Source organism: Caloenas nicobarica, chromosome 1 (genome assembly GCF_036013445.1).
Source record: "Caloenas nicobarica isolate bCalNic1 chromosome 1, bCalNic1.hap1, whole genome shotgun sequence".
NCBI classification, from domain to species: Eukaryota; Metazoa; Chordata; class Aves; order Columbiformes; family Columbidae; genus Caloenas; species Caloenas nicobarica.
In genome coordinates this window covers 7,002,167-7,025,647 of record NC_088245.1, presented here as the reverse complement: position 1 = coordinate 7,025,647, position 23,481 = coordinate 7,002,167, and the positions used below count along the sequence as shown (strand labels likewise).

General features: G+C 39.0%; 1 protein-coding gene across 2 annotated transcripts in view; it reads left to right on the top strand.

Moving 5' to 3' along the window:
• USP6NL (USP6 N-terminal like) overlaps positions 1 to 23,481 on the top strand; it is a 125,124-nt gene that overhangs the window by 62,154 nt on the left and 39,489 nt on the right. For both annotated transcript variants that reach the window (XM_065644523.1, XM_065644533.1), the window contains 2 exons: positions 17,638 to 17,677; positions 22,700 to 22,780. In XM_065644523.1, the coding sequence (XP_065500595.1) occupies positions 17,638 to 17,677; positions 22,700 to 22,780 (121 nt within the window). The remainder of the gene's footprint in view (positions 1 to 17,637; positions 17,678 to 22,699; positions 22,781 to 23,481) is intronic.

Below are 23,481 nucleotides of genomic sequence, written 5' to 3'. Positions count from 1 at the left end.
TTCCTTTAAAGCAAATTCATTGCAAGTGACATTTTTATTTTCCTGAGAAATAAAATCTCTCTTAATAGGAGAAATATAATTAGGATAAGCAGAGAAACTATCTTCCCTCATAGTTTCTGAACTGAAAAATATAAACTGAAAAAACAGTTTATATTGCACTACAGATTTTAACTATGATCAAGCCTGACTGTGGTTTGCAGTACTGAGCCTGTGCAATCTACCGTTTCTGAAAGAAACTGCTATTCCTACAAGAATTTGAAATTAAGCACTATAGGCCAAAAGCCTTAAACAGTCCCTAAGACCCATAATTCCCCGTGACCCATCTATCAGGTGTTTACAGTGTGAATTAACACATCAGGCCGATACACATTGGAAACCGAAAGTCGAGGGACAGTACCAAACTTACTGTACTGACCTGTAATCTTGTTTACATTGACACCTTAAAGTAATAAGTAGCTGAAAAATGTCTTTTGTATCAGAAGGCTGCTGGATTTGGGGAACCTGACAGAAAATTAGGGCTTGTTTGCCCAAGTACAATAGGTCTTGATTACTATCGGTAGTTTCTAAACTTGTTTTTTTCCTGGGCTGTGTCCTGTCTGCAGCTTTCCTTGGCTCTGTGAATGTGCATCCAGAGTTTGGCTGAGTTGCTGATAGGGCAGAAAAAATAACGTTGGTGGGATGAAGCACTCAAGCTGCTTGTGGCACCGAGAAGGTGGTAGAAAGTAAAGATTAGAGACTTTTAAAGAGTAGTTTCAGTCTAGATCTACAATTCTTCTGTGATCTCATCAGTGTTTATAAGTATCTCAAGGGTGGATGTCAAGAGGATGGGACCAGACTCCTTTCAGTGGTGTCCAGTGATGAGGGGCAACGGGCACAGAATCAGCACAGGAGGTTTCATCTGAATATGAGGAGAAACTTCTTTCCTTTGAGATACCAGAGCCCTGGACCAGGCTGCCCAGAGAGGTTGTGGAGTCTCCTTCTCTGGAGACATTCAAACCCACCTGGACACATTCCTGTGTGATCTGCTCTGGTGAACCTGCTTTAGCAGGTGGGTTGGACTGGATGATCTCCAGAGGTCCCTTCCAACCCCAACCGTTCTGTGATTCTGTGATGTCCCAGTATCCTTATTTGTGTGTCAAACTGGGAATTAGGAAGCTTGGAGAACCTGGAGACACACTTCTGTTGTCTTCCTGCCATAGCAATAGAAGTAGGTAAAACTAGAGTTAGATTTTCTTCTAGGAACATACTTAGAAGCAGAGGGAAGTTGCCTGTTTGTGTAACTGTAGAAATTGCTAATGATTGGAAAGAGATACAACATTTCCCTTTAGGTGAAGTATCTCACCTTAAGGCCAACCTTTATTTAAGACTCACAGTTGAAATATCTGTTGGGCAGCTTTGCTCCATTCTCATTGTTGTTGTAGTATTTACTGTTTGCAATACTTAGGACCATCTTTAGCTGACACTGTCTTGAATTTTTAATAGCTGCTGCCTTAAGAACACAATTTAATTTGTTCGCTGTAGTACCGTTTTTTGTTTTGCAATTCTGCAAATCAATATGGAAGTTCTAGTTGACTTTGGATATTAAAATGGAATTGGAGTGGATAGATTATTAAAATAGCCATTAAAAAAAAATCCGCGTTAATACCTAATGAATTTCGGGAACAAAAACGTAACTTCAGTGAGAGTACCAAAGCATTATAATAATAGACTTGTTTGAAATGAACAAAAGGAATGAGAAGTAGGTTCCCAGCAAACACGCTAAGCTGCAAAATAACCGCATGGGGAACCGATGGGCCCTGTCTCTTGAGATGTTTAACATCAGATCGTACAAAACAAAATGCACCGACAGTGAGTATTATCAGTGAGAGTGACTAAATTGTAATGGGTATGTTTTCGGTAGAGTAGCTTATAAATTGTATACAAGAGGTGTCATGAGTTAAAATCTCATTATTGGCTAAAATGTAGAAATTTGCCTTACCAATTACGGTTGTTGTGAGACTGTAAGGAAGTGGTGGTTGTCATGGTTTATTTAAGTCGCCTTGGAGACGTCTGTCCCGTGGCATGACGTGCCACCTCCTGAGAGCTCATCTCCAGCCATGTCCCCAACAACATCTCTTTCCATGTGGCTCTTCTGCTTCTCACCACATCTCCTCCATTTCTCCTGCCTCTAGGAGCTGTCGTGCTATTAAAAATATGCTTTTAGTAGAGGCATCAGGGATTCCTGCAACCGGCTGAAGTTTTGGTACATGATGGTTTGGTTATAGTGGTTGCAGAGCTGGCTGGAGCAGGTCATGGCCCCTTCCTGTGCAGGTCACCCTTGGTTACTGAAACCCTGCCAGTTGCGCCCAGGGCAGAAGCACAGGCTACAGAGTTGGTGAAGGGTTTGGAGGGGAAGCCGTATGAGGAGCGGCTGAAGTAATTTGTTTGTTCAGCCTGGAGAAGAGGAGACTGAGAGGAGACCTCATGGTGGCTACAGCTTCATCACAAAGGGCAGGTGCTGATCTCTTCTCTCTGGTGACCAACAACAGGACCTGAGGGAATGGCAGGAAGATGTGCCAGGGGAGGTTCAGGTTGGACATTAGGAAAAGGTTCTTCCCCCAGAGGGTGCTGGACACTGGAACAGGCTCCCCAGGGAGGTGTCACGGCCCCAGGCCTGACGGTGTTCAAGAGGAGACTGGACAACACCCTCAGACACACGGTGTGACCTGTGGGGTTGTCCTGTGCAGGGACAGGACTTGGACTCTATGATCCCTGTGGGTCCCTTCCAACTCAGGACATTCTATGATTCTACACATAGTGGTGGGTCAAGCACTGGAAACTCACTGGCACAAAGAAGGTACCTGAGATGTTGGCCAAGGGAGCCTGTGTTTTCCAAATGTGTTGGTACCAGGACACTGTAAACATGACCGCAGTCACTAGATTGTCGTGTTTTACAACCCGACTGTGTTTTTTGCTTCCTTCTGTAAGATTGAGGATGTATTTGAAGAGAGGTGCTTTCAGTGCACTGTTTTCCAAGGGGAAAAAAAGGCCATTTCAGAGTCCAGAGGTCTCAAACAACAAAGGACAAAGATAGTTCTGAGAGCTACGCTTTGGATGCTGATGTGTCTTCTCATAGCTGAGATAACGGCACACGTGTTCCACATGGACCCAGCTGACAGCTCTTTTTGCTTTCCAGTGCAGTATTTCCAACCCTGTTACGTTAATCTCAATTTGCAAAGCAATACAAGAAAGGTGAAGTAGCATTGGTTCATCTCGATACCATTTCATACACTATTAATTCTATTAGCATTGTTCATCTTAATTAATATAGATTTGTTTCTATCAAGTCCTGCTTGTCTTCTTCAATCTCACCTGGTATACATGTAGTGCCTATTAAAGCTTTACTCTTTCCGTACATAATGTCTGGCTAGGAGAAGCCCATGTCAGGTAGCTCATCTTACTCATGAATCAAGAATCTTGAGAAAACAGACCAGTGTGTTTATTCTAGGTGCACTCTGGGTACCTATAATCCTAAAAATACGTTAAAAAAAAAAAAAAAAAAAAAAGGCAGCATTCCTACCCCAAAAAATCTTCAGGCATGGTCCTTATTCTGTGAATTTTCCAGTAAAAATCCTGCTGGACTCCTGATTTCACATTATAGTGCAGGAATGCTGAGCAGTAGGGCTGATGTGAAAAACATAATACCATTCATTTTTAAAAGGAACATTTTTTCCTCCAGGAAATCTAGCACCAGTGTTTATATATACAGTCTACCAGTGTTTTGTTAAGATCAAATATTCTTTTCTAGAAAACGCACGCTTGAAACTGTATCTTGACAGACAGTTCGATCAACTACAGGTACAGAACAAAGTCAAGCAGATCATCTCGGGGAACCAGATAAGCCTTAGTTTATAACAGATGACTTTTTCAATCAAGTGTTTTAGGAACTGGGGAAATGCCTCAGATTTCCTCACAGGCAGTCATTGCAAAAACTATTCGAGCTGTTTTTGGAAATGAAGAAGATGGAACGTGTTTGGTATTCATAAAAAAGAAGGGGTTTGTTTGGTGTGTGGTGTTTTTGTTGTGGTGGGGTTTTTTTGTTTGTTTGTTTTTTCCCCTTGGATATGTTGTATCTTTTTGGTCAACGTTGTGTCAAACTACCTTTTTTTTTTTTTTCCCCTCCAGATTTAGTTAAAAGTTCCGTTTGGTGCTCAGAATACACACACAAGAAAGCACCATAATGTTGCAATTAAAACAAAACCCACAACAAACAAAAAAACCTCAGCTAACAAAAAACCCAAACAGCAGCAAAAACCCAAAGAAGTAGAAAACAGAAATAAAACCCCTACTCCAGAAAACCCAACTTCAAACACCCGTCACCCCACAAAAAAAAAAGCCGTTCCTTTTTGTCTCGTCTTGGAGCCCGGCTAAATTTTCAAGTAAACGTTCTTAATCTTTTCACTGTGGACTGTTCTTTCGTAGAAACTTTACTTTGTAGATACTTCTATTTGCAATTTTTCTAGCAGCAGACATTGATAAGGGAATAACTTCAGGGGAAAAAAAAACCCTAAAGGAATTTGAGTGTCCTGAAGCTCATAACAGACATTCCAGTGATGCCTTGGGATCTGGGGTTTCCCCCTCCTTGAATTCTTTGGTTGATTTGTTACTACTTTGGCATGATTAAAAAAAGCTATTGTAACTAATACGTTATTCCTTGGGTGGTGGCAAGTCCTCTGCTGCTACCAGGAATGTTTTAAAAGATATTTAATTTCTTTTTTAAGCTTACAGTTTAAGTAATAATGCCTATATTACTTTGTATATTTAGAACTGGCGATTATATGAATGATTTTTAGAGTTAAAAATTGTTAAATGTCTTAAAGCAACAAATCCAAATGACAGTCAATGTTTTGTAAATAAACGAGAATTTAAGCTTCAACTGAAGAACTGAAGCACGTATTTAAAGACACATTTTTGCGAATGTATGCTTGTGTTTATTTTTTGCGAAACTCTCCATCTAGCTACAAGGACAAAATAACTTTATTCCTTCCCTTCTTCCCTGCCTTGTGTAGTGGCTGAATGGTCACAAGAACATCGGCTGATGAGGGTTTGTGAAACAGCCCGAACTTTGTACACACTCTTAAAAATAGGGTAGAAGCTGAAAGCAGCATTTTGCAACTCTAAAGGTCAATTGAATGTTTAAAGAGCTGATCCTATGTCGGGACTTTTAGCACCAGAGCAAAAGTTGGAGAGCAGGGTAAGCAAAACCACCTCAGCGTCTTCCTAGAATTGGACAGAGAACTAAAATTTGAGCAAATCCAAACAGCTAGAAGGTATTTTCCTTTGCTTGGGTCTCCACACCAAAATGCTGCTGTTCAATTTTCGGCCAGGTTCTGCATTTCTTTGTACTAAAATCTCTAAGTCATTGAACGATGTTCCCTCTTGAGGGTGAGACATCAGTCAAGATCATTCATTTGATACCCGTCGGAACCAGTGATTTCAGTCCTTCATCAGACAGCGACCCAGCAAGGTACTAAAAAAGAATAAAATACATTCCTCATCTTTCCTTTTTCACTAGCGATTAGGATTTACATTATCTGGCCTATTACTAGCCATACTTGTGTGCATATTCTTGTTTGATTCTTTTATTTATCGACCTCTGTACATCACCCAGCTGTGAGGGAGCTGTTGAGCTTTCTTTTAAAAGAAAACTTTTTAAGACCACAACTGTGCTTTTCTAAGTAAGAAGAAAATAACGTTGCTTTATGGAAATTGGTGCAGGCAAAATTTTACTCTTCTGCCTTGGGAAACAGATTATGACTAATGCACGCTGACTAATATATTGTGTAAAGCGTTAGAATTGTTCAGGTCTTAATAGCTACAAAGTAGAAATGACAAGGTCAAGTCCGGCTCTGAACCATGTCCCTAAAACTCATCTGCGCATCTTTTATCTTGTAGCAATAACTGGTATTGTCAGGTTTTGTGATCTGACTTGGGTGATTCAGCTTAAACACGTTTTTCTTTTACGACTTGTTCAACAAATGGAAACTGGGATGTATGTGCAGTGTAGCAGATGTTTTTGTGTTGATAAATATCTAGGGATTAGTGAAACTCTCTTAAAAACTCGGGTTAGGTTCTTGTGCTACTGTTACAGTAGCTCCGTGCTGATTTTGATGGAATTGCACCAATTTACAGCAGCTGAGAATCCAACTCATGTTCTTATTTGTTATCCCATGAGTCTACTAAAGCAGCGAACATTCTTTTGGAATAGTTTGCTAATGCCAGAGATTATTGCATTGCCAGAGATGCTTTTCGAATAGCAGAGTTCATTATTCTTTCTTTTGCTAAGATACAGACCTTCTCCATCAAACTTTTTCAAAAATGTGTTGTATTTTTATTAGCTCCGTAATGCATTTCTGCAGCATGCTGCAAAAATGAGCTTGGGGAGCAAAGAAATGGAGAACTCAATCAAGAATTGTGAGATATTCCATTAAATGTCTCTAAATGAAGATATTGTGGTGTGTTTTGTTTTTTGGGTTTTTTTGGTTTTTTGTGTTGGTTTTTTTTTTTCCCCCCCTCCAGTATTTTTATTTTGCCCCTAACTTTTTAATACGGAGCAATATGATAAGCAACTAGTTATCTTCTTTCTCATTCTGTTCCTTGTGGATTTATACACGACCTTGCTGGAAAATAGTGCTTGTACCTCAAATATTCTTTGTGCATTCCTTAATACTTTCTCCGAGGTGCCTGTGGAAGCACATGCCCAAGAACAGTAACTCTTATTCAGGACGTGTTTCTGAGTGTTCTTGGCAGCAATAGAAATTATGCTGAGGTGCCCAAAGTTTTACGTAATAGAAATTTTAAAAGTACAGTGGCTGTAATTTTGTAACAAACAAAATGGAATATTTCTGTAATTTTCATTTCAAATTTGTAATAGAATGTCTGCACGTGAAAGCTTAAGGAAAGAGCCCCAGGGTTACCAGGAGAGTTGCAAAGTTATTGTTCTTAGTAACATGCAGCCACTATCCTTAATTTTCCAGGCACAGTAAGTATTGCCAAACATGTTTAATGATATGCCGACATGCTAAAAGGGGAATGAACTGTTGAGAATAAACAGTTCAATTATAAATGTCAATCTTACTGCATTTTACGTATGTCATTCATTAGGGGCTTGCTGTCATATTCTTCTCCCCATCTCTTCTTCTTGGTTTTGTAAGACAGGGTCAGACCCACTGGTCAGGAGAGCGGCTTAACGCTTCAAATTCAGACCTCAGATGTTAGAGAGGAGTCATTTCTCTTATTTCCCTTTTTTACTAAATATATGAATAGGCCTCATTTTGACTATGTGGAATTTTTAATGTGGCATTATAAAGATTTACTATGAAAACTCCACTCTGGTCTTGCGTTGCGTGAAATGGATTCTGCTCTCTAATATGTGACACGCTTCCCTGAACTGATTGTGCTCTGAAGTATTCATTGCTCGCTGATGCACCGAGGAACTGCTGGTAAAAAGACAAAACCAAAAAAACCAACCAAACAAAACAACAAAAAACCCAAAACCCAAACAAAACAAACCATCAACAAAACCAAACAAAAACCCCCCAAACAAACAAAACCCAAAAAAAACCCCAAACACCCCCCCCCCCGCAATGAAAAAAACCCGACCAAACAAAAACCCAACAACAACAACAAAAAAACCCAAACAACAGAACCCCCCAGAAACCACTCACAGGCTTCAGCTTTATTTAACATTCTTTCCTTTTGCCCTAATGCACACTGAGGATGATGTTGTTTTTATTTAATGAGAGAAATGGAAGTTTTCTTGGGTTAGTAATTGCCCTTCAGTTGAGATTTAGAATGCCTTTTTTCATTTTTAATTTTTTTACATTTTTTTTTGGTCTGTTTTTTCTAGAGTTAGGCGAAACCATTTTCCGTGCGCGCGTTCACAGGGAGCTACTTCTAAAAGAATATTTTAATTGCATTTCCATCTGACAAGCCTGGTTTGAAAACACAGCAATGACAAATAAAAATAAAGATTAATGAAGTGGTTTTACAGATTTTACTACTTCCAAGTTATGTAACTCCTGATAAGTTGAAATGAATCTCTTCTTACTGTGGAATTGTGAAGTGGTAGAGTTGAATTTCAGAGACAGACCTTTCAGAGCCCAAGGGAAACAGGCAATTTTATTTAAGCATCACTGACAGCAGCAGAGCACATTGGACTTGCTGTAAAGTTTACTTAGTTGAGATCCATTCTGACTTTTTTAGTTTACAGCTCTGCTTCCATGATGGACAATGAACTTCGATCTCTGCATTTGTCTCCAATTACCATGGTAGTTTGATTGTGATCCTTTTTTTTTTTTTTTTTTTTTTTTTTTTGCATTGATGCATTAGAACTTATTTCTAAAAGCATGAGATGTCCATGGCAATTTGCAGTAATTGCTTCCTTAGATCAGTGTCTTATTTTGCAATATCACGTGGTGAGAAATGTTGCTTTAGAACGTGTGTTTGGTTGCTTTGAGGAACTCTTCAATGCTTTTGCTGTTCACTTTTCCTCAGGGTTGCTATTTAAACAGATCTTTTTTTTGCCATCCTGATGGCAAAATTAATCGTTTATTCAAGAGCTGTTTCAGGAAAATTGTCTAAACCAGACCTTGAGGAAGGGAGATGAACCAGAGATTCTCTGCCTGGTGATCACCCGTGATTGCAAAGCTCATATAGGATATTACAGGATTTTCACACCTCTTGTGTTCTTGGTGGTAGAACTTCACCAGGAGAAGGGGGAAACACCTTCCTTCTGATTTTGTGAGGTCATTGTCCCAGACAGCCTTGCTTTAGGACCCCGTAAAGCTAAGGAGGCTGTTTGAACCCAGAATCAACTCATTTTATGCAAGGCTTGAAGTCACCTGTTAATATTTTGGACCTGTTTCAATAGAAGCTGCCAGCCACCTGTAATTCAAATGCCAGCGGAAGAGCCCACCTCCTGGGTTGGTATTTATAACCACGGAAGGAGAGTAGTAAGATTTCAGGTATATCTTTCTCAGCCATGTTTTTCTTGTCTGGTTAATTTTGGCTTCCATTGGAAAATAAGCAGCAGTCTAAAATTTACCAATAAACGTTCTGTTATTGTTTGCTGTCATTCAGAATGGATTGGATTTTTTTTTTTTTTTCCTTAAAATCGTGTCCGTGACCATGAGCCAGCACTGTGCCCTGGTGGCCAGGAAGGCCAATGGTACCTGGGGTGTATTAGAAGGGGGGTGGTTAGCAGGTCGAGAGAGGTTCTCCTGCCCCTCTACTCTGCCCTGGTGAGACCTCATCTGGAATATTGTGTCCAGTTCTGGGCCCCTCAGTTCCAGAAGGGCAGGGAACTGCTGGAGAGAGTCCAGCGCAGGGCAACAAAGATGCTGAAGGGAGTGGAGCATCTCCCTTATGAGGAAAGGCTGAGGGAGCTGGGGCTCTTGAGCTTGGAGAAGAGGAGACTGAGGGGTGACCTCATCAATGTTTATAAATATGTAAAGGGTGAGTGTCAGGAGGATGGAGCCAGGCTCTTCTCGGTGACAACCAACAGTAAGACAAGGGGTAATGGGTTCAAGCTGGAACACAAGAGGTTCCACTTAAATATGAGAAGAAACTTCTTCTCAGTGAGGGTGACAGAGCCTGGACCAGGCTGCCCAGGGAGGTTGTGGAGTCTCCTTCTCTGGAGACATTCAAACCCGCCTGGACACCTTCCTGTGTAACCTCATCTGGGTGTTCCTGCTCCGGCGGGGGGATTGGACTGGATGAGCTTTTGAGGTCCCTTCCAAGCCCTGACATTCTGTGATTCTGTGTCACAATTGTACCCATCTCTTTAGCTTATTCTTAGGACTAGAGTTGAAATTTGAATTTTAAATCTGTTCTTTCAGCTGAGTTAGTCCAGGCTGTCACTTCAACAATCCTCTGCAGATCTAGAAAGAAATGAGTCAAATGCAATCCCGCAGATTTGACTGCAAACACAAAACCGAGCCGCAGGATAATTCTGCCAACTAAGGACAACTAGTGTGTTTTTTGTTAACAGCTGCTGCTACTTGATTTGAGTAGAAGATCCCCTGCTGTGTACTAGGAATTCATGAACTATTTGTTTTTATGAAAAGAGCCATTAGGTAGCAGAAGTGAAGAAAATGATTGAATACGGTAATATATTGCTTTATGTATGTTGTATAAATTAAGTCATATGTGTTGTTTTGAGTTAGTCTTTAAGCCTTAAAATGTAAGGATTTAACGTAGTCATTATTACCACATATTTCCTACTGCATTTAGCATTTATAGAAGGTTAAAGTAACTAAATATAGGGGATGGCCAGAGTCTGTCACTGACACTGATTATTTAGAATGCTAAAAGAGATCTTGGGGATGGTTTTTAGAAGTGCAAAGATGCTGCTACTCTCAATTCAAGTGAATGACCCACCAAAATGGAATTTTAGATGGCAGAAGATTGTTTTATAAAAGAAGTGAGTGTAGGTATATGAAGCACTGAGCTTCAGCTGGAACGCTATCATCTTAGTTAATTTATGTTGGAATATGCTTTGCATAGCACGTGGATTTTAATACAGATGAAGCTGCCAACATAGAAGTCCTGGATCACTATTAATATATAGCATAAGTGATCTGTACAGTAGCTGACCTTAAAGTAGTACTTATAACCAAGATATATATATATATGCTTAGTGAAAAAATCCTAGGTGTTTTAGACATTTATATATTAAATGTGAATTAAAAGGCAAAGAGATTCATTCTTTTTCATTTGCCTTCTAGCCTCTTGGGAATTCTAAGGTAGCTTAGAATAATGTTTATCATTTTTTAAAAAGAACACTTGCAATGTGATTCTGAAAAGACGTTTTTAACCTCAGTGTTTATGTCCAATTAAAGTGGCATCAGAAATCACTAGAAATGCTGCTATGTTCAATTAGTCTGATTTTAGATTTTCTCAAAGGTTTTCTGATTCCAAGCTGGGAAAACTTTAAAGTTTGCATATAGAACATGTCTTTTCCTGAAGACACAAGAGAGCATGTATTTTAGCATATGGCAGTGAAAATACAGGTATCTTTTTTTTGCTGTGAATTTCTCCATCATTTTTTATATTCCCATTAAAACCTTAACAGTGATGTTATCTCCTCCCGAGCTGGAAAGCCCTTTACTAAAAAGTCACCACTTTGAGATGTAATTGAATTTGATAAATATTTTTATTTTATTTTATCTTGTTTCAGAGTGTGTATTACTCGAGACGTTCTGGACAGGAGCTACATGTTCATTGTGCAGTGCATATTGGCAGCAACATCCACAGAATCCACAAATGATAATTGTAACTAAAACCTAGTCACAAAATCACATGTGAGCCAGTCTTTTGCCAGCATTAAATTATTTCTTGCAGCTTATTTCCTGTTAATTATATTGTGGAATATCACATTGGCTTATCCCATATGTTAATTAATTGCTTTGGCTTACTTATGAATTTTAACAAAACTTCTGAAAGCCGTTTTTTAATCTGCTGTAGTCACCACCCCCATACTGTGCTGAGGTTATTCAGTGAAAATTCCAAGTGGATGATTACAGTAGTAGAGCTCCAATTATTTCGATAGATACACACAGTCAAAATTGTGAGTTCTATAAGAAAAATGTGTAATGGAAAGGAGGAAATGATCCACATAATTTTACCTGTGGAAAATTCATCATTTAGTTTAAAAAAACAGATTTCTTACTTTCTCCTTAATATTTTCAGAAATCTTTTCTATGTATTATTAGTTTTGAAAATGACACTATTGCCTCTAAGTTCCATTCCAAGGCTGGAAGATGAAAGCAATCATTCACAATCAGAATTCCTCTGAAAATTAACTTGTTTGGACTAAAGGATCTGAGTTCAACACTAAGTTGTGCTATAGATTTGTGCTATAAAAAGTGTATTGACTTAATCATAGGTCTAAAGAAAGGCTTGGCATTGAAATATTGTTTTATTTCTACTTGTGATGGTTGAGGTTTTTTTTCAGTTGACTTTAGAAAATCTCTGACAAATTACGCAGCCTAAAAACTGTTCATACTTGGGAAGATATACTTTTTCTTAATACATTTGAGTACTGAAATGTTCTTGCAATTTGTTACTCAACAATCTGAGTTTTATATTGTACAGTAAAACATTTCTGTTTGTACTAAAGCTTTTGTTGTTCAGATATCCGTCACCTGAATCCTTCCCTTCCTTCTCATGTCTTACCTGTGCGTGATCACACCTCACAAATTTATTTCATGACACTTTCGCTATTGAATTTTGTGTCTTATAATGTTTCTGTGGATGTTTCACTCTCAAACTCCTTGGTCATAGAAGTTCCAAAGCTATACAAATGACTGACTTTTTTTTAAAAATAATTCCTTCCAAATAATTCTCCTGAGTAGTAGCAAGTGTGTTTTCCTCATGGATTTAAACACTTAACATCATATCAAAAATGAAAAACTGAACGCACAGCATCTATTTCTTTGTGATTAACTCAATGAGGCCACGAAGATAAGTGTTCTGCAAGAAACTTTTCCTACCTTGTATTTAATATGTGACACCAAGTAAGATTTCAAAATACTTTTCACTGAAAATGTGCAGTGATACAAGGTGATGCTGTTGCACTTAGTACTTTGAGGAGAGCATGAGAAAACAATTGAGAAATAGTTTGAGAAACTATTTTATGTAGGGATTGCACCACAGGTTTTATGAGGTTTCGGGTTTTTTAATAGTCATGTTATAGTGAGTTCAGTAATATAGGATTATTGAATTTAGTTGTCTTTTTCAAATTAAATAATGGCATACAAATATCACAAATATTCCTGCAACACATTTTAGGATGGAGGACCCCAAAGTTCTTCACCGTGCACTGGCTAATTCTCTCTGGGGTAAGAAAGACTACAGCACATAGAGAGGGTTTTTAAGCAAGTGGCATGTTAGGAAGTAGAAGTTATGAGAAATGAAAATACAGTTTACAAAGGAATTTTGAAGGTAACAGCTCTTCAGGCAAGCAAGTTTCGTGGAAAAGATTTTTAGTCTGTTATGGTTAATTTCTGCCACTTGTTTTTCCAATGGAAAATTGAGCGCCAGGGTTTATACAGCTTGGAACTGTGAAGAATTGAGTTGAACCTCTGAAATTTACAGTTCTGGGATTATCAAGGTATCAAGGCTGCTGATTATTGCACTAAACATCTTCCATCCTCAACTGAAGCTGCGAACGATAGAGGAGCCTTTAAATTTTTTATATTTATTTAAGCTAAACTAGAAGCAGGAAAATGCTGTGATTTGAGCCAGCAGGGAACATATTCAGGATTTAAATACAAATGTAGGAAAAGAATAAATCTGATTGAGTAATATGAGAAAGTCTTTCCTTGTGTTTATAGAACAAATAAATCAAAGGGCAGTTTAAAGAAGACTGATTTAAACAGTGGCAGCGGGTAGGTGACTGTAAGCTTGTTAAGTCTGAGACTTTTCAATTTATTTAGACCACCACTGTTACTTGAGGAGGCTAATTACAGCACATCACTTAATGGTCAAAACCATAGGTCTGCATGGTTAATGTTCTGAAGTGTCAGATATTGATGCATTTAAGACTACTATTTCTTTTAAGTTATCTTGAAAAATTCATGAAAACCTGTGTTAGCTGTCGTGGTGGATTTAAAGATGTAAAAACCATTCATCACTTATAATTTAATATAAAAGCATTTTCAAGCAAGTCCTTGTTCTTCAAAATGAAATCCTGTTTCTCTGAATTTATAGGCATTATAATCCCTGCCAGAAGGTGGTAATAGTCCAGATTCAAAGATCAGGAAGAAAACTTTGGGCTGGTGCTGCAGGTCACCACCAGTGAGGACCACGGGTGGGGGTCCTGAGTTCCAGTCAAACCTTGGAGTCTGGTGCTTCCTCCCAGTGCAATGTCTTTGAGGAGCCTTCTGGTAGGAAACCCAGTATGTTTTCCTGTGGTCATGGAATCATTTTGGTTGGAAGAGACCCTCAAGGTCATCGACTCCAACCATTAACCCAACACTGATACTAAACCATGTCCCTAAGAACCTCATCTACGTGTCTTTTAAACCCCTCCAGGGATGGTTCCTCCACCACTTCCCTGTTCCAGTGCTTGCAGTCCCTGCTCCTTGTTGGACTTATGATTTGGTCTCAGCGTTGTGCAGCTCCCAAACCTGTAGACAACATCTTCAGAGCTTTCTGTTGATGCTGGAACACCAGACCGGCTTGGTAGAGCCCTTGAGGTTCCACCGTGGGCTGTGCAGGTGGGAGGCTGGAGTCTTTCTGCCTGGGGCGAAGGCAGATACCAGATGTAATGATTCTTCATTCCGGTCTGATTAAACGGGTGGATTTACCTAGTTTGGATCTTTCTTTATTGAGGACAATGGTGGTAAGATTTCGTTTCTGCAAAGTGAGACCTTATCTACGTGACTTCAGTTAAAAGCTGTCTCTGTGACTTCTTTTTTGGATATCAAGTATTGTATGGTTCCAAGATAATTACATTTATCAGTCCTGCTCTTCTTCTCTGTATACCCTAAATGAATATTGAGCTATTAAAGGAAAGCAGTCATCTTAGGGCAGGATGTGGCTATATTAAGTTAATATTGTTTACTACTTCATATTATTACTTGGTGAAGTACACAGATAAAAACATTGAAAAATACAAGTATAAATAGGCTGGGGATGATGGGAGAAGATTCGACATTAAAAGAAATAATGAAGGTATAACAAAATTAGAATGGCTAGGCTGGGGAGGAAGGGGAGATTAATCCTTATAAAGCAAAAAAAAAAGGTACAGTAAAATTACATTGATTAATAGACATTAATTGATTTTTGTCTCTGATTCCACCCAGTCTGTTTTGGAAAAAAAAAAAAAAAATCCTATAGGGTGCTTCTGCATAGAAAACACATATGTTAAATAGAAATGTATTTATTTAAAATACCTTCAGGGGGTTGAGAGAGTTTGTTTGCCCACCGTGCCTTTCCCTCGGTCCTTGTGGGCTAGATTTAAATATTATGTATGTGAGGACATGGGCGTAGTTAGTGCAGTCTGGTTAATTGAGAGGAACATCTCCGGGAGCTCCTCGGTTCCAGCCCAGTGAGTTTCTGAGCAGCCTGGGGCGATTTGCTCAGGTTCCGCTCTCTTCTTCTGGTGCTTGGCTGCCGGCAGCATCTCAGGGGAATACAAATATGAGACTGGCTTAAGGTGTGTGGTATTAGTACATAGTTCTGTAGCTAAAGAAATAATCATAGAGTAGTTTGGGTTGGAAGGGACCTTCAAAGCTCATCCAGTGCCCCCCCTGCCATGAGCAGGGACATCTGCACCAGCTCAGGTTGCTCAGAGCCCCGTCCAGCCTGGCCTGGGATGTCTCCAGGGATGGTTCAGCCACCACCTCTCCGGGCAACCTGGGACAGGGTTTCACCACCCTAAGTGTAAAAAAAATTCCGTATGTCCAGCCCGAATCTCCCCTCCTTTAGTTTAAAACCATCACCCCTTGTCCTGTTATAAGAGACTTTGCTATAAAGTCTGTCCCCATCTTTCTTATTGGCCCCTTTTAAGCACTGAAAGGCCACAATAAGGTCTCCCCGGAGCCTTCTCTTCTCCAGGCTGAACACCCCAACTCTCTCAGCCTGCCAGATGAGGAATGTGGCCGTACATTTGCTGTTGGATTCATTTAGTGGGAGTGTGGTGTTTGCCTCCCAGGGCAAAGGCGCTTTCTTTCACTGCTCGGTAGATTCAGCAGTGCCTTCTGTTTGCACACCCATGGTAGCTGGTAAAATAATCAGAGTCTCCTGTGTGCGCGGCCACCTGCTCCTGGGACCTTGTAGGGCCGTGAAGAACGGGGGCGTCGCATGCTCGTCTTGTTGGGTGAGACCGATGCTTCTGGTGGAGGCAGTGCCTGCAACTGAGGAGGGTCGTCAGAAATCCGGCACGAGGAGAGACGAAGGGGTCGCTAAAGAACTGAAAATTAAGTGGCGTTTGAAAGGATTAGCAATCTTTGTACTGAAAACCAAACGAAACAACAAAAAAACCCAGGCAGATTATTAATCTTTTAAGTGATACTTGGCATACAAAGGGCTTACTTTCAGTTTCGTAGTTTAGCTACGTGGGACTGTGCACGATACTATGATTTTTATAGAGGTTGCAACCTCAGTATTGATTGTAGCCTATTTCTAGTGCGCTAGACGTGTTCATTGGGGTTTTTTTCAGTTTCAGTGTTATTCCTCAAGAAAACTTTTAGATACTTGGAAAGTGCTTCTAAATGAATACGTTATAATTTTTGCAATGCTGTTCAAAATAAATACTCTTTTGGTTTTTAAATGAGTTTTTAGGCTGTGTACTGGAAACTTTGACTCTGTGTGGCCGTCAAAAAGGCGTCGATTGGAGCAAACTTTTCCATTAGGTGAAGTAATTCCAACATATTTTGTTACTCGAGTATAACTTCTGGATCTGAAACAGCATCTTTTAGATGAAATAAATGAAGTCAATTATAATTGAAGCATTTTGCATCAGACTGTTCTCACATCAGCTGCCACAACAATTACCTTTGTAGCCTTCCCCAGTGTTTTTTTTGCCCTTACACAGATTTGATACTGGTCTAAAATACTGGGTTTTCATGTCCTCACTGTAGACAGCTATAATGGTATGGGTAGGAATTATTTCATAATATCAAGGCTCAGTAGGAATATTTTTTTAAAGGATTTCACACAGTGCTTCCTTTCTAGTCTCTTTTAAACAGGGTTTTGTTGGGTGTTATTTATCTGATCTCTAGAGCAGGAACAAGGGGTCTTGCTACTTACAGATGAGCTGCTGTGTTTTCTGAAGCTACAGACGGTGCAGGGAAAGGAAGGAAGGCTCATTTGGCATCAAAGTGGTCCAGTTACTTTTGATAAGAAAAACACAAGTTTCTTTGATAAGAAAAACAGAAGTTAGAGCCCTCAGAATGAAAGTAAAATAATACGAAGTCTGAAAATGTATCTGTTCAAAGGCTGCTTTTTAAGCTTTCAGTTAATAACCTGCCTTTTTAGAGTTAGTCTAAGTGAAAAGATTGTGTTTTCTAATATTAATTAGATACCTACTTCTAAAACTAATGTTTGTTTTTTGTTGTTTTTTTTTCTACCACCTCCTGCCTGTTAATCACAGTGAGATTTGCAGAGTTTTTGGAAAATGGAAGTTAACTCTCCTAAGTCAAGCAAAGTCTCAGTCCCTTTCACAAGGCACAGTAGAAAAAAGGAAGACCTTTTATAAGGGTATTTCAGCTAACAGTAGTGTGAGCTAATAAACAAAACAAAAATTTCACTTAGGTTTCAGTTCAGTAGCACAGCACAGTGTTCTTTTAGTAAAGATAAAATAAACTTTCTGTTAAACCCCTGTCTTCTGAAGCTATGCAACTACTTTGATTTAGAAGGCTTAAGGCTGAAATAATTCTAGTTCTGTACTTGAAATGTTGTAAGTCTGTGTTTGAAAAATAAATTCCAAGGGTTCCTGTATGTCATTGTCTTAATTCTCTGAAGTCCAGAATTCTTGTTTACTCACTGCTACGTATTGCTGCTGTACGTGATTGCTTGTAAGAACCTATATAGAAATGATTTTGTGCCAAGATTAATCAAGAGTAATATGAACTTTGTCTTTGTTTTCAGTCCAGAAGAGCTTCCTGTCCATGATGCAGTGATAGAAAAGGTAAGTCATAGAATCACAGAACAGTTTGGGTTGGAAGGGACTTTCAAAGCTCACCCAGTGCCCCCCCTGCCATGAGCAGGGACATCTTCACCAGATCAGGTTGCTCAGAGCCCCATCCAGCCTGGCCTGGGATGTCTCCAGGGATGGTTCATCCACCACCTCTCTGGGCAACCTGGGCCAGTGTTTCACCACCCTCAGTGTAAAAAATTTCTTCCCCATGTCCAGCCTGAATCTCACTGTTTTTTAGTTCAAAACTATCACCCCCAGCATCTTCCAGTTTTTTGACTAGCAAGTAAACGCTTACAGATTTAAGTCTTTTAAAATATAAATCATTGGGTAATAAGGAGATGAAGCATTTTAGTGATTTGCATTCCCAAAAGAACATGTCCTAAGTCCTCTAAGGGCTGTGGTACTTGGGGCTGTTTTAACTCACCCATGGATCCCTTGGGGCCCACGCGATCTTACATTTACTAGTTACAATGAGACATGAATTTCCTTGCCCGTCATAGAACTTAATAAAGGAAACAGAGCTACTGAAGATCTCACACCCAACTCTGCCCTGAAAAAGCCAGAGCTTTTGTCTCTGTGTCATGATCTGTCAGCGGCTGTGCTGGGTGGCTGGAATGTCCAAGTGAGGTGGTGGCTTTGATGCCGAGGTGCACGTCGCCTTCCCCTGAGGAATACAGCGGGCTTTTCTGCTTTGGGAAATGGTGACAAATATCTTGGCAGCCTCGGAAATGTCATGACCTTCCTTGTAATGTTCAGTTGACGAACCAGGTGTATTCTGGACACGCAAGATCCTCCAGCAGCTGGGGCAGGGCCTAGTCCAAAAATCCTGCTGCTGCTGGAGCATGCTGAAGAAGAACTTTGGGAATTGAAGTTTTAGGAACCTGGAGAGCCTTTATTAAAATCATCAGGAACTGAATTTCTACATATCCAGGCCTAGATACTGTTGGCATTCCCCCCTGGTCTGTCTGGCCCATTGTGGTCTGCAACACCAGACCCTTTTTGTTTGTCCGTACTGATCTTCTGGATCATCAGAAAACTCCTGATAAAGTGTTTAAAGCTGTAAGTTTAAAGTTGGCTCTCTTGGCTGCACAAACCAGCACGGAAAAGGGATGGAATCACATTTTCTAAGGCAGCTCAGCTCCGCGAGTGGTAAGAGCAGCAGTTTTTCTGAAAATTAATTATTTTGGGCTTCAGTATAGGGCTAGTAAGAAGAACTTATAAAAGAGGGGAACTGCTGAGTTCCTTTTGTTTTGTGTTGGTTCATGGGCGTTTCTGCATACGCAGCCTGAAATATTTACATTTTCCTGTCGTGTTCCATTACATTTAATAACATAGTGAGTATATATATAAATGCATTTCTGTCAGAAGGACACAGCAGGGTGGTGAGTCTATGAGCATAAATATTAGACAGCTTGCAATTATTGTGCTATGTGTGTTTCGAAGCTCTGATTCACTGTGGCTTCATAGTCAACCTTAAATTATTGGAGGAAAACAGTGTCTCAGTTCTCTGTCCCACATTGTATTCATGCTGTCTCAGACAAAATGTCAGTATAGAAACTGTGTTTATTGAATCAGTGTTAAATTGCAAATCTAGTCTGGTTTTGTCACCACACGGTAATGCTGCTGTATTAGACTCGTGGTTATACTCCTGATGATATCCTGACCTCTGCTGGTTTGAGGTTTGTCTGTCTACTTTCAGCAGCGTTTGAATCTTTACAATTTTCAAGAAACCATTCATAAGATAATAAATGTGTCATGTTAATATAGGGTAGCGCTAAAAGCTTTCTGTGCAATATTTTTAAAATTCACTTATTTGGCAGAACTATTTATGCTTGCCTTTTGCCTTACTTGTGAATTTGAAAAAACATTCCTAAATCATGTTTTCATTTAGTTTGCAACTTATGTGAAGGGTTGAGTATCCTTGTGAATTTTGAATCTCTATTCTTCATATATATTCTAATGTAAAGCTTAAACTGGGTTTTCTCTGCGTGTATTTACATATGTAATACTTTCAGAATAGGCATTATTACTGTGAATGCAGAGTAAATTCTGATGCTTTATTACCTTGCTGGGCATTAAATGCGTTGAATCGTTGTCCTGCATTATGAACTACTTAATCTTCAGATGCATGTCTGATAAAACTAGGGGAGGAAAGATCATCTAGAAAAGCGGACGGAGAACTGACCTCAGGAAATCTGGAGTCTGTGTTTGACTCTGTTTTTGAAGTGCTCTGAAATGTTTTGTAAGTCATTTTCAGTTTGTTTGGTTTTGTCTTTGGTTTACTTGATTATAAATTCTCCAGGGAACAGTTTGGTGGGTCCTGGTTTAGTCTGAGGCCTCTACTAAAGCTTTGCTTTAAGCCTGAGCTCCAGCCCACTTGCTCTCCAGGAAGGCCGTGTGCTACAGCACAGGTGGATACTTGCCAACTTAACTTCATTCTTTTTTGCTTTCGGTAGTGAATTATTTACTAACATGAGAATAAGAAACCTCCTCTGCTTCTCTTAGGGATTCTGTGATTCCCAATGGCAAAAAATGCTTCAAAGTGTAAAATGTACTCAGAAGATAGATAAATGGATTTTTTTTTTTTTTTTTTTTTTTTGGTGACTACATGGAACTTGCCTCAAACAGCAGCAGCATCATCCATCCACCCTGCAATGAGCTGCGTCAGAACTACCCATGTTTTCAGTGTCGCAACTGTTAGACATGAAAGGGAACATAATTCAGACTGGGAAAAAAACAGCTAAAAGTTTCCGACAACTGAACACAGAAATAATTGCTATTTTTGACTACAGTAGCATCACTTGAGAGCTGGGATAAATTGACACGGAAGACATAAAAGCTTGAACAAACATACAATTGAAGTGAGCTTCTGGCTCAGACAACCAAAAATCTTGAAAGTAGATCAAACGTACAAACAAAAAGACTGCGGGAGCAGATAGGGTTTTATTTTTCTTACCAATTATCTGAACAACCTGTTGAGGGCAGAGACCTTTCCTGACTTGATAGCAATGTTATTCCTGCAATCGAAACTGTGCCGAGAGAACATCTGCTTTAGAGATGTTAGAAATGCTCATTTCTTAAAGGGGTTGCAAGTGTGGAGGAGAATCAGAAACAGTGTTGTAAAACCTATGAAATCTGGGAAGCAGTAGTTTTTTCTATAGTTCCCCTCTAACCTAACTCTTAAAAAAAATGTTTTAAATAATTAAAAAAAAAAAATTAAAAAGCAAGTGGTTGAGATATTGCCAAATACAGCCATGGAACCTGAACGAGAACGCGGGCAGTTGATTGTAACATGAATAAGATAAGGCTGAGAGATTAGAGGCACTTAATTCCCTATAACTTTCTTATGTCAGGCTTACGTCAGTTGGATCCAAATAAAAATAACTTAAAAAAACCAAACCCAACTCATTTCCAGGACACTTCACGGACTGAATCGTGGTTGTGGTGGATCTAAACAGTCATCAGTTGTACTTCTGCAAGTGTAAATCTTTGGGCTCCTGAATGAAAGAAATCTTTTGCCCATTTTATTGCATTGATAGCTAAGAAATAATACACGAATTCTGATGAGTAAAAGCTAGAAGTAAAATTAGAATTCTGTTGAGACAATAAGTAATAATTTTCTTTTATATTTTCCCCCAACATTTCAGGTGCAGTTAATGAAAGCATTAATACATTTTCAGTATCCTGCAGAGCTTTGAAATTAAACTCCTACATTGTTACCCAATTGCATCACTAACCGTATGAAACAGAATATCATTCCTGTCTTTATTAAACCCTGGTTTTGAATTTGGAGGTACATGGGCCATCCTTTGCAAACAAACTAAATATTTGTTTATCTTCGTCTTTGAAGAGAAAGCAATAGCCACACGCATACATTTTTCTGCTTTAGCTTTTCCAGTATTGATCCTCAGCTCCAAAGCGTTATGGAAGAGTTGGAATAGTGTCTTTTAAAAAATTTTTAACAACAGGATGTAGAGCTGGCCTGTAAAAATACGGACTAAAAAATCTTATCATTGGAGCCAACAAAATACAGATTTTCGGCAATGGAAAGCCAAAGTGCCTTGAAATTCCGGGGACTAAAATAGCTAATTCCAAGTGCTTATTGGGTTCTCAAATTCAAGAAGTCAACGGCAACTGTAACAAGGTTTTCACAGGCAGAATGGCAGTCTTTAAGATAGTAGGATTGTCCTATGCTTTGAAAGCTTTATATAATATAAATAACGTGTGGAATTCACGTATTTATTATGTTACATGTTATACTACTTGATATAACTGTATTTTGAGATTGTAGGGTTTGTTTTGAATTCTCATTTTATCACTTTTTTACTGAAATGTCGTCAGTAATATAATTTAAGCAAATAGGTCTTCCCTTCGTAAGAAATCCTTGATGTTAAGCTATAGGGCCATTTACATAAAGATGTACTGAGCAAGGGTGAGAGCTATAGCAAGGCTTTCAATGTCCAAAATTAGAACTTATTCCTATTTCTGCTACCGCACTGTCACTCTTGCATGTATTTGTTTTGATTGCTGTACTTTGTGCCTTTTATCTTTGTGCCTTTTAGGATAGGATGGTTTGTGTGATCACTGGCAAACAGTAGTTCATTGGGATTAGGGCAAATCTGGGTAAAGATGATCATCATGTCGGAGTCAACTCACTTTTAAAAAGCTTGCAGCAGAAACTGTCTGAAAGTTTACCAAGTATAAAATCAAATTGCAGTTTTTTGTACTTGCCCAACATGTGTAGAGAAGAAACTTTTAGAAGTCTTGTACTTTAAACTCCTCTTATAAAATATGATGCTTTACATAGTGCTGAAAATGTTTCTGCTCGATTTTTGGTAGGTTGGCTTTTTGGATGTTTTAAGTGGACTGATGCTACTGTCTGTTGCTGTTCTTAGATGACTGGCTAAAAAATTGATGATGCTGCGTTAAACTTTTCCTCAGTATTTTTAGAAATACATAAATAATTAAGTATATTGATCTTTAAAAGATTAAAAAATTCTCATTTCTTTTCAGCAAAAACACCTTGAAATTGAAAGAACTACAAAATGGCTTAAGATGCTGAAAAGCTGGGAAAAATACAAGAATAGTGAAAAGGTAAAGTTATGCATGCTTTTTTTCATTAGCTATTGCTTCTGAATGAATGTATAACCTTAAATTAGATTGTCTCTGTTTGTGAGATCTGAAAAAAAAATCACACTGTAAGAAAAAGGCTTTTTATTCTTCCAAATTGCAATAATACATGATAACCCAATAATAATAATTCAAGAAAACTGATGGTCGAATGCAAGGAACTTCTAAGGGCAATATTGTGTCGTCTCTCTGACACATTCCTCGTAATAATTGTGTGCTGGGCTGCATTGTGCTTGCACCCTGGGGTTGGAACTGGGAGCACACGGCAAACTGTGCACGTCTGCAAAAGAATCTGTGGAGCGGATGAAGCGTCAGACCTGCTCGTCTCGCCTTGCAGAGAGCTGCAAGTTGTATTTGATTTATGTTTGGGAATGCGAAGGAGGAAGAAAAGGAAAATCCTCGTAAACTTTGAAGAGACACCTTTAAATGGGTATAGCTGAACTCTTCAGGAGTCACAAATCCCTTTCCCAGGGTTATGATATTTTAGCTTTACTTTTTTATTCCTTTGCATACTGGTTGTTGTACTGATTAATATTTAAATTTAAAGTTACTCTTTTGAGTTACTGGTGGCATCTTATTAAGATCTATGAGGTTTTTTTTAAACCCTCTTCTATGCTTTCCTTTTTCTTTTTTCCTCTTTTTTTCAGCCCAGGGTTACTGAGGGG